This window comes from Aegilops tauschii, chromosome 5 (assembly GCF_002575655.3).
Source record: "Aegilops tauschii subsp. strangulata cultivar AL8/78 chromosome 5, Aet v6.0, whole genome shotgun sequence".
Lineage (NCBI taxonomy): Eukaryota > Viridiplantae > Streptophyta > Magnoliopsida > Poales > Poaceae > Aegilops > Aegilops tauschii.
In genome coordinates this window covers 530,027,483-530,039,431 of record NC_053039.3, presented here as the reverse complement: position 1 = coordinate 530,039,431, position 11,949 = coordinate 530,027,483, and the positions used below count along the sequence as shown (strand labels likewise).

The following is an 11,949-nucleotide window of genomic DNA, read 5'->3' as shown; positions in this document are numbered from 1 at the left end:
ATGAGTATTTTTAAGACATAATAAATGTTTTTAAACATGATGAATATATATATAAGTGAATATTTTAAAATAGGCGATGAACATTTCATAATCACTATGAAATTGTTTTGATAGATGTTTAAAAAAAAGCAATGAGCTTTTTAAATACACGATGAACATGTTGTAAAACTTTTTTTAATATATAATTTCTAAAGAAATTCAAAATGTGTTGTGTGTGTGTGTGTGTGTGTGTGTGTGTGTGTGTGTGTGTGTGTGTGTGTGTGTGTGTGTGTGTGTGTGTGTGTGTGTGCGTGTGTGTGTGTGTGTGTCAAGAGAAAAAACACTATTATTAAAGTGGTGGCTACATACCTACTGTGCTGCTAGATTGTCGGCCCACTTCTTTCACCTTAAGCGAGAGCGTTTATACCTTGCTCAATGTGAGCCATATGGGATGCTCGCTACAGTGCACCTTTTACATTTTATTTAAGTATCTTCTGTGTTCGAAAAAAATGTTGTATTATTGGCAAAATATGATAATTTTTATGTAAGTTCAAAACATTATTCATGATGTTCAAAAATGTGTTCGTATGCTTAAAACATGTTCTTTAACTTTTGAAAATGTTTCGCGCATCTGGAAAGCAACGTTCATGAAAATTTAAATTGTTTGTAAAGTTTTAAAAAAATTCAGTATATTCTACAAATGTTCAAGAGATATTTAATAAAATACAAAAATTCCTTGTGTCATTTCGAAAACTTGTTCACAACACATAATAAAATGTTCATGAAAATATTAAAATTTGTGTGGGCAAATTTAAAAAAAAATCCATAACATATATAAATATATTTGTGACATGTAAGAAAATTATTCACAACGCTTAATTCATGAAATGTAAAAACAATTTGTGCATTATACCGGGCTAATTAAAAAGGTTAATATATCTGAAAAAATAGAAATAAAAGTTAGAACAAAAAGAAAAAAAGGAAATTGGAAACCAAATAAAAGAAAAAAAAACAAACAAAAATAAATAATGAAAGGAAAAGAAAAATAGAGAAACCACTAAAGAAATTGGAAAAAGGAAATAAAATTGACCAGAAGCTTCATCAAGCAGAAGGCTTCTAAATCCGGAGCTAATGGGCCACTCTAGATAGAACATCCATGTAGGCAAAGAGCTCCATTCATCTTGTAGTAAGCCAGATATCTCTCTCGTGAAGTGAAGAAATAGACGCACCCGTCCGAATGCGCGATACACACATCCATCGTCACCCCTTGCCCTAGTACTCACCCACACGCAGGTCGACCCATCATAAAATACCCAGTACTAGCGCACCTTATAACGTATTCCCTCTGTCCCGTAATATAAGAGCATTTTTTATACTACACTAATGTCAAAAACGCTCTTATATTATGGGACGGAAAGAGTAGACGGCATATGTATCTAGAGAGCTCCTAATTCGTGCTTATAGGGTCTGCTCAGAAGCGGGCGCTCACATGCGTGTTATTATAGGCCATGGCCCATGAGACCATTTAACCACAGATTTTTAGACGCAACCATTGATGGTTGACCATTGGCTTTTTGGAAATTTGTAAACTTAAAAAGAGTTCACAATTTAAAAAAACATGAATTGGGAAAAGTTCACAAATTTATAAAATATTCATAATTTTGAGAAAAGTTTGCAAAAATGAAAAAGTTCTCAAATTTGAGAAAAGTTCACAAAAATTCAAAAATATTGCGAATTTAAGAAAATTTCATGAATTTCAAAAAAGTTTCAGAATTAAAACAAGTTTACGAGTGTGAAAAAGTTCATGCATCTGTGAAAAGTTCATGCATTTGAAAAATAAATAAACTGACAAAAATGGGCCAAAAAACCAGAAAAAATAACGGGAAGCTCTTCATAGAAACGTGTATGGGCCGGCCCATGAAAACTAGCAAAGGGGGCAGTATGGAAGAGGATTTGTAGCACCTGGGTGCTCCACACCCCTATATGAACATTAAGTTCAAAATAATACCAGGAAATTTCAGAAGAAATCTGGGGTTTTGGGTTATGACACCTGCGTGTCCAATTTACTTCCTTGTGAAATTTTGTGAAAAAATACCAAAAAACGTATCCGTGGCAAAAATGACAAAAAGTTCCTATGTATAGAAAAAACTGTTTGGATGGATTTTGGTCCGAACTGTATTTTCTTCGCCACGGATACATTTCTTGGTATTTTCCTACGATACTTCATACACGCGTAGATTGGGCACCCAAGTTTGAGATCCCAAGATTTCAGATTTTTTTTTGAATTTTTCTAGTATTTTTTCAATTTAATATTTTATAGGGGGTTGGAGCACACCTAGGTGCTCTTGTGTATTTCCCACAGGGGTATGCGATGTGTATCCTTTTGCCTATTTATAACCAGTGTTATAGGCGCCAAATAGAACTTGGCATGTATGTATGTATGTATTTATGTATGTATGTAGCGCATTTTGTTAAGAGCATCTATAACCGAATTCTCTAAATTGACTAGGCGGACGCAAGATCACTAACCAGACAGAAGAGAAAAAAAAGTTAACCCAACTGGACCTCTCAAAGCCTCTCTAAACTCCCGGCCTGTTCGAGACTCCTCATACTCAGCCCATGGAGGCAATACGAACAGTGCCCGAGCATGTCCGATCAGTTGCCACATATATTCCCCTAAAATAAATTGCCATATATATAGGATACATAAAAAAAAAAGTTGCCAAATAACATCTGGCCCATCGCGAACCATGTTTTTTTTCTTTATTCTTTATTTTTCTTTCTCTCTCTTCATCCACATCAATCACATGCATGTGGCCAAGTATATATGAAAAAAAGGAGGCACATGACTGCGTGAATGGACAAATAGGTATTTAAAACGGTCACGCCCGAACATTGACCGGCTGTGTTCACGGATGTTTGAGAGACCAAATTTGTTAAGTCTGGTTGTAGATGCCCTAACCATCCAAAAAAGATGTGGATGTAGAAAAAAGAATACAACAACCGTGGATGCGTATTCTAGTAGTAGTGTACTAGAGTATGCTGCAACGGTGAGAGTGCTCAATGTTTACAAATAGTTAGGATTGCTCACTACATAACTCATGCGATCATTCAAGAGAGTACACCTTTCATCCCATAATATAAAACGTTATTACATCTAATATGTAAATATGCTAGCGGTAAAAGACAAAAAAAAGGGAGGGGGATACTGTGCATGACCCGTGCGGCTTATACGTGCCCGATGCTTCAGCACGTACGTGGCTCCATCACCGTCACGGCTCGTCGCCAAACGCAGGCATGGCATGGGAGGCAGGACAGATAGACGGATAGCCGTCAACGTCTACCGATATGTTCATACGCTTCCACCCTGGACAGGGACCCTATAGCACAATACCGGGACCTTTCTCTCGGTGTCACGTAGTAGTACGCTATGCATATAAACAGGCCCTCGTTGGCTGGTCATTTTTGTCTCCATAGACCAATCGGAGATGGTCCGGGCCTGTCACGGAGGGAGAAAGCCGTAGAACTGTCCCACCGTACCGAGGAAGCACGCCGTGGCACTCAACTACCCATGTCGCTTTTGTGTGCAAATCCGGATTACGATGCGCTAAATCGGCTCCTGGTCGGTGTCGTCATGGACTCGATGGAGCGCGCGTACGTGTTCTCCCCTCTCCCTCGTGAAGGCCGGTGAGGTGACAGCGAGAGAATTCATTAACTAGATCGTTTTCTCCATTGAATTCCGTCTCATCCCGGCAACAGGGCGCAGCTGCCCGGTCCGTGACGTGCGCACAGGGACCCGATCCTTTTCCCAGATCATGGATATCTTGCGTGGGCTCATCGCGGTTTTAATTCAGTTTTAGTCACCACCTGGCTTGCTGGTCCATGCACGGAAGCTGTTGGATCGTTGAACCTTCTTCTTCTTCTTCTTCTTCTTCTTCTTCTTCTTCTTCTTCTTCTTCTTCTTCTTCTTCTTCCTTTGGGTTGTGGCAGGGGATAGGAGAAGTGAGAGAGACACAGAGAGGCAGGCGCGCCATGTCAATGCCGTGGGCGATGACCGTGTCCGTCGTGGATATGGTGTGGGAGGTCCTGGCGGTGTGGGTGTCGTCCTGCCTCGCCGGCGCCACCGCCGTCGCGCGCGCCTTCCGGACAGGGGACCTCGTCGGATCCTTCCGGCCCGGCATCTGACGCTCCTCGCTGTCTCCCTTCCTGCAGGTTGGTGACCATCCATCGCTGAACTTATCCTTGCTCCTCTTTCTCTTTTGGTAGTGGATCCCTCTTCAACTTCTTGCAAACGAAAAAACTTCTTGCAAACGAAAAATTGATCATGCATGGACACTCACTGCTGTAATTTATTCAAGTTCTCCCCTGAAATGGACCGATTTCCACAAAGCTCTTGTTCACTTTGTTTGTCTAGAGATAGTACCCCAGCCTTAATTTTGCTGTACTCATTATGTTGGGTTTTTGTTAGGGGTATTTTGTTGGTTTGTTTCTTCCTTCCTAGCTAGTATTTCACACGATTCGACTTGGTCATGATCTACTCGCTTTGCCTGTCTTGTTCAGATCGATCGATCCCGTCGCTGTGGCGCTGCTTCCATCGTCGATCAAGCGCGGAGCTCTTGATCCATCAAGTCGCTGCAACAGCATCATTGTTTTTGTTTAGTATAGTTTTGTGTGTGTCTATTATCACGCGGTGGCAGTGTAACATTGGACGACATTATTCTTCTTCTATTTCTATTCTTTCATTGATGTACATAACAATTAATAATACCGGTGGTGATCTTGAAAATGAGTGGAATGGTTCAATGATTAATTTATGTTATAACAAAAATGGACATCTCGCAAGCATTTGTCAAAGCTTCCTGGTGATCGATGAAAACCGAAAACGCCTGGTCAGGGGACATGATGTTATCTTGATCAATTTTAACTATATTTTTATATATAAACGCCCGGTCGGGGGACATGATGTTATCTTGATCAATTTTAACTAGCCTAAATTGTACACAAGAGAACAAACAAATTTTTGGCCGGGACATAAGAGAACAATTTAACTGTATCAGCACTAGGAAATAGTAGATGGGTACACAAATGCTAGGACGATTTCTTAGCACTGAAGATAAACATAGGAGATATGCTATGCTCCCCTTTAGCCAATTTACTATCCATTTTGCTAACATTTCCTACAGAAATTGAAGATCTGAAGTCATGGCTCAGATGCTTTAAAAAAATCTACATCAACCAGTGAGAGTAATACCAACAGAAGATAAAAGGAAGCAAGAATGAACAAAAACACTTAATATTATGAGTAATCGTAATCTTAAGAAATGTGTAACTTACCATAGTTCGTACATGCCAACTGAGCATATAGTATTTTTTATGCAATCATTGTCTTCGAAACATGTATAAAATAAAAGTTGGTCAAAAAATATAAAATAAAAATGGAAATTCTGATGCGAAAAAAATGGAAGTTCTGATGCCACATAAACATTTTTGGGATCCTTAGAAAAAGCCCACATTAACCACAACAATTGCAAGAAATACCAATAAAAAACATAGAATAAAAGGACAAACAAAACTATGGCGATAAATCTTAAGAATATGCAATATATCCAACAAAATAGACACTTGGAAAGGAAAGGGGGGTTTATAAGAAATCAAAAATATGAGTTGCACATTTGTTACTATTGAAGTTGCACACAAGTGTGGAATGTGCAACTAACATATTACTGAAGCTGCAACAAACATATTGCAGACGAGTGTTGGTGAAGTGGAAGGCACAAGCCTGGTGTTGGTGGTTGATGGTGATGTGGATACCACTGAGGCATTCGTGTGTAGCGCCTGACTGCTGGGATCGGTGTAGGATGGTGCCATTTTCGAGGTTGTGTGCATGGTGACGGTCATGGCGTCTATATTGGTGGTAGTTGTAGGTGGCGGTGTAGGCTCTAGTGCAGGTAGCATCGGCAACGCGAAAAGTGAAGCAGAGGAGATTGTGAGGCAACGGGTTGTCTCGATGGCCATGGAAGAATAAAAGTTGCAGTTACGATGGAGGGCGGCGCTCGGGTGCATTTGGTGTTAGGGTTAGAGCTAGGAGAGGAGTCTGGAAGAGAGGAAGGTGGGTGTACTGGAACGAGATCAAATCTTGGTAGAAAAATCGAAGGTGGGAGGCTCATCGGTATGGGAATAAAAACATACATGAGAGGGAGGTGGAACCTAAAAGAGTGCAGACGAAGAGGTAGGAAGAAACATTTGACGTAAGATGGAAATTTGGTATAAAAATTGAGGTAGTAGAGATTTGAGAGGTTCCTTGCTTGCGTGTTTGAAAGTAGATTTGTTAACCTTGTCTAGCCGGGGTGGTCTGAGTCGGAAAATTCGAGTCGGAAAATTCTATATGGCGCACCTGAACCGCTCCATCGATGGGTCAGAAAGTAGGTGTGACTTGTTTTTTTTCTCCTTTTCTTCCCTGTGTCCTTTTGTTTTTTTGTGTGTCTATTTACCTTTTTATTTGGCAATTTTTTGTTTCCATTTATAATAGTTTGTATAAATGCTTTTTAAAATTGCACAAACATATATTCTAACACACTTGAAAACCTATTCTCAAAGGGATGAACTTGTTTGACATATATAGATTTTTCTGTATGTAGTGAATGTTTTGTAAGTACTAGAGGGTTAGATTTGCTTCCAAATATAATCAAAATTGTTTTCAGATACATAACTTTTACATCTTGTATATAAATTATATCCATGATTTAAACTGATACTCAAAGCTTTTAAATGTTTTTCAGGTTGCCTCTTTTATTGAAGACAAAAATATACACACTAATGGGCTATACTGTGATCAGCCCCTTATCATGTTCCTCGAGCCACCGCAGCCCGCAGGCGTGTTTGTGGGGAAATCTCTATAAGGCGCTCGACGCGTCGTCCCATCGACCAAACGCATAAGGTCAAGCGCACTGGGCCGGCCCATTTAGCTTTTCTCATTCGTTTTGGTTTTTTGAACCTTCTAACTGGTTCCTTTCGGCTTTTCCGGTCTGTGGAACCAAAACGTTTTTAAGCTTTTTATAAATTTTTAGTTTACCTTTCACTTTTTCCCCTATTTTTTATTTTCCATAGTTTTAAATTTTAATAAATATAAATTAAAAAATTGTTAACATTTTTCCAAAATATGCTCGTCTTTTCCAAAAAAAATCAAAACTTTGTGCATATTTCCAAATTAATTCCTCTTTGAAAAATGTGCAGAATTTTGAAGAATTATCATAATTTAAAAAAAACTTGAAAACTCTAAACATTTCAAATTTTTGTTCCTTTTTCAGAAAGTTGCTTTTTTAAAATGACTTCACGTTTTGAAAAGAATGTTCTTTCTTCCAAAATAACGATCTTTCAGAAAAATTTCATATTTTTATAAAAATATTCGGAATTTCAGAATTTTTTTGAATTTCTGAAAAAATGTTTTATTTTTCCAACAATCAACACACTGTTTGTTTTTGGGTTTGAGAACATTTGTTGAATTCAAGATTTCCTTGTTGAAATTTAGATTTTTTTAATTTGAGAACAATTTTTATTTCATATTTTTTGAATATTTTTTTCGTAAAGGTTTTTGGAATTGTCTTTTTTGTATTTTAATGAACAATTTTAAAATTAAAGAACAATTTTTTTGTGAACAATTTGAAAGTTCTAGAACATTATTTCATTTTTTGAACAATTTTTCATGTTGAATATGTTTTTCATTTTCAAAATAATTTCGGAAGAGGATTTTTTAAGACAACCAAATTTGTTTTTTGCATCAGAGCTGTGTATTGTTTATTTGCAACCGAAGGAAGCCTTGCCTACAACCTCTTCCTTACTGGTCGGCCAACCGGTATGGACCGAATTTAGGAACCTTCCACCGAGTTTGTAAAGGTTCCGCCCGATTTTCTATATGTATTGTTTTTCAATGGTTTTCTTTTTGGTTCTCTAATTACTTTTCTTTTTTCGTTTTGTTGTTAATTTTTGCTTTTTTATTCTTTGAAATGCACGTTAATTTTTTTTCAAATACACGTCAAACAATATTCAGATACATGTAAAACATTTTTTAGATACATGTCATTTTAAAAAAAATCGCGTTGAACATTTCCGAACACATGTTGAATGTTTTTCAAAAATATCACGACCATGCGAATATTTTTATAAATATCATGAACATATTTGTCAAATACACACTGAACATCTTTTATACACACGTTGAACCTTTTCAAAAACATCATGAGCATGAGAATATTTTTCTAAGTGTCATGAACTTATTTTTCAAATACATGTTCAACATTGTGAAACCATAATGTTTTGTTAAGCTTATATGTATACAACAGGTGATGTCGGTGTATGTTAAAAGGGAAGTGTAGATATGTTGCCACACTTAACACAATCCCAATCTACGCAGCTTTTGAGCATATGTGAAGAAGAGTACTCTATGAGCAATGATAGAAAAAACCGTAATTTTCGTTAAGCTTATTTGTATATAGACGATGATGTCGGTGTAAAAGGGAGGTGTAGATATGTTGACATACTTAACAAGGTCCAAATCTATGCAGCTTTGGATCTTACACGCGGAATAGCCCTAAGCAGCAGGTCAGACCTCCTAGATACAGTGAGTCCAAACTTTTCGGACATGTCCATCGGCTTTGTGATCGCCGCATCAGGGAGCATCCAGTCAAAGTGGTAGAGAAGGTTCGCGAGTGTTAGCTCCAGAGTTGACATACCAAACAGAATTCCTGGGCACTGCCGTCTCCCAGCCCCAAAGGGGATGAAATCAAAGTGTGTGCCCTTATAATCTATGTCGTTGTTCTCAAACCTCTCTGGCTTAAATGCTTCAGGGTCTTCCCAATATCTAGAATCCCTCGATATTGTGAAGACGTTAATGTGCACCTTGGTGCCTTTAGGAATGGCATAACCTAATATTTCACAATCCTCTCTGGCCCCTCGGAGGATGATAACACCCGCAGGATGCAACCTCAGGGTCTCCATGATGACCATCCGAAGGTAGTGGAGTGCACCAAGGCCGGAGTTTGTGATGGCTGCTCGTTCTGGACCTAGCACTTCCTGGACCTCTTGTTGTGCCTTTGCCATGACTTTGGGGTTGTTCAAGAGCTCCGACATTGCCCACTCCAACGTCGTTCATGTGGTCTCACTAGCAGCTGCAAACATGTCCTACATATGGAATACAAAAAGAAACAATAGTAAATATTATTTTCTCTGTTTTATAATATAAGAGCGTTTTTAACATGAGTGTATTGTTAAAAACGTGTTTATATCATGGGACGGAGGGAGTAGTTAGGCAATAACCACGCCTGGTATTCCTGGTTTCATGGCATAAGAGTATAGGACAGCATAAATTAAGAGACGAGGAATGGAATAACAGTACTCACAAAGATGACCACGCCAATTATTTCGGCGGTTAAAGGGAATGTCAACGAGTCCTCTTCCTGCAACCTGAGCAGCACGTCTAGCAGGTCCTCGTCATCGGTGCTGCGGGGACCGTCGGCTGCACGCCTCGCCCTGCGGTCGTCGATGATGTTGCCGATGATGCGCTGGATCCGGCCACAGCTCCTCCTAAGGCGGCGCTCGCCGGTGCCCAGCCACCGCACCAGCTTTGACGACGGGAAGAGGTCAGCGAGGATGAAGCCCCCCAGCAGCGTCATCACGTCGTCGAGCTCACGGAGATACTCGCCCTGGTGCGCGCACTTCCCGCCGAACGCGGCCCTCGCGACGATGTCGTTCGCCAGCACCGGCAACTTCTCGCTGAGGTTGACGGTGCTACCAGCGGGCGAGGCGGCCAGGGAGCGGACGAGGCCGGCCACCTCCTCCACCCTGATGGACGCCATGCGCCTCACCTGGGCGGCGCTGAGAAGCTCCACGATGCAGACCTTCCGCATCTGCCGCCAACGGTCGCTGTAGGGAGCCAGCATGATCCCCTTCCCGCCGCAGCCGGCGATGTCCAGCGCGACGCCGCTTCCCCGGTCCGCGAAGGTAGGGTCGTTGGTCTTCATGACCAGCGCCGCCGCCTCGGCGCTGGAGACCACCACGGTGGGGACCTCACCGAACTTGAGGTACATGAGCGGGCCGTGCCGGCGAGACAGCTCCGCCAGGGCTCGGTGCGGGAGCTGGCCGACGAGGTGGTGGAGGCTGCCGATGATCGGAAGGGTCCATGGTCCGGGAGGCAACCTCTTCTTGGTCTTGGTTTTGTCGTCGGAAGAACTAAGAAACCAAAGAACTAGCACCGTGGCTACGGTAACTAAGCACAAACTTAAGAAAATCTCCATGGCGCACCGCTTAATTAGCAAGTGGTCGGTGTTTTAGATGCTGGTCTTTGAGCCTAACAACTAACTTTACAGCATACTGCATACATCCAACCCAACAAGTAGTAGACTAGATAATTGCAAGTAATTCGGCGTCAACGGATGCTTGGGCTTGGACCTTACCTTGCAGCTGTGGATCACCTTGTTGATCGTGAAAACAAATATACTGAAAAAGAAACATAACGTGTTAATACTAACTTCTATTCAACAGGTATATACCCTCTTCGTTACTAAGTCGAGACATCGATGTCCCGATATTTTATTTTGACCCTCTCCATCAATCTCAATGTCAATGATACATGAATGGGTCGCAACAAGTCCTTCACTTATTGGTGCAAGTGCAAACAAAGAAGCTATGTTCAGCAATGGACAAATAATGATTTCACTAAACTTAGTACTCCAGCTGCTTAAGCAAATGGAAGGGGGTTGTTTAAGTTGATATTCCAACTGGCAAAGTGGCCTGCGCATGTCATCTTATTTTTATATTAATAACTAGTACATTTCATCCAGCTTACATCAACATAGATTATTATTTTTTTGCTTTTTTGTTTTCCTTCTTTTTCACTTTCCCTCTTATTATTGTTGTTTCCTCACCTTTTACTGTTTTTGTTTTTCTACAAAACACGTAAATCTAGTTGTGAGCGGTTGGTAGATATACAGCGCACAGGGTGCATGGACATGCAACTGTAGTTGTGCACAACAAGTAAACATGTAGTTCCCCGCAAAAAAAAAAGTAAACATGTAGTTGGGCACATCCGGCAAGCGTACAACATCAATTACACACCGGCCGGCGAGCTGACCTGCAAATGTGGTTGCACGTGGTTGGTGGACATGCAGTTGCACACAGCCGGTGGGCGTGCGACTGCATTTACGCGCGACCAATTAACATGTGTTGCAAACAAGCGTGCAGCCACAGTTGCACACATGTAAGTGGGCGTGCAACTGCAATTACGCCTCTGGCCGAATGGACGTGCAAGTGTAGTTACACGCGGCATGAAGAATGTCAGACCAATCGTCATATAGAGATAGCTTCTCCTTCTCTCCTAAATAAAGGAGAGGTGTGCAACCAGTTGGCACTCATGTTCTCAACCGTAGCCGCCGCCACCAAAGTCTCCTTCATGTCGTTTCCTTGCCCCTCGCCCCCCTCCTCTTCCACGTCCGACGGCCTCGTCAGTGACAAGACGAGTGGGGACTCGTCCGTTTTATTTTTTCTAAGATTTTATTTTTCTGGCGGCATCGACAAGGTGGTGGATCCTACCTGGTCGACGTCCGATCCGCCGCCGCCAAAGGGCTTTGAGAGTTTGTGTATCAGATATGTTGGCTCTCATCGAATCTTGGCAGTTGCAATTGGCTATATTGATGCTACGACTTCGATAGTTGCTGTGTCTAACAGGGATGGCCAACTAAAGATTATGCAAAGCACACGGCCACGCCTATTTATGATGCTTATAGAAACCCTTCAATAAACCCGGCCGGTGATGAGTCACTACGACGAGAGTTAAAAATAGGGATGTTCATGCAATAAACCACGGTGCGCAAGTACAGATGTATCACATGTCTTCGAACACATCTAACAGAACTATAACTATCTCAAAAAATATGGCCGGTTTTTACACAGGCATGCACCAAGAAAATAAAACATGGA

At 41.0% G+C, this 11,949-nt stretch overlaps 2 protein-coding genes and 1 long non-coding RNA gene across 3 annotated transcripts; 1 reads left to right on the top strand and 2 right to left on the bottom strand.

Annotated features, from left to right (window-relative positions):
- Positions 1–3,720: 3,720 nt before the first annotated feature.
- Positions 3,721–4,765, top strand: LOC109780954 (uncharacterized). The gene is made up of 2 exons (XR_002237126.4): positions 3,721–4,191; positions 4,540–4,765. It is a non-coding gene; the product is annotated as an uncharacterized lncRNA (long non-coding RNA).
- A 3,730-nt stretch (positions 4,766–8,495) lies between these two features.
- On the bottom strand, positions 8,496–10,455 carry LOC109780947 (desmethyl-deoxy-podophyllotoxin synthase-like). The gene is made up of 2 exons (XM_073498800.1): positions 9,375–10,455; positions 8,496–9,156 (listed from the first exon to the last, which is right to left on the bottom strand). The coding sequence occupies exons 1-2, from the start codon at positions 10,266–10,268 to the stop codon at positions 9,124–9,126; spliced, it is 927 nt and encodes a 308-aa protein (XP_073354901.1). The 5' UTR covers positions 10,269–10,455; the 3' UTR covers positions 8,496–9,123.
- Positions 8,533–9,105, bottom strand: LOC141020554 (ent-isokaurene C2/C3-hydroxylase-like). The gene has a single exon (XM_073499432.1). It carries the CDS (start codon positions 9,103–9,105, stop codon positions 8,533–8,535), a length of 573 nt encoding a protein of 190 aa, XP_073355533.1.
- Positions 10,456–11,949: the final 1,494 nt, after the last annotated feature.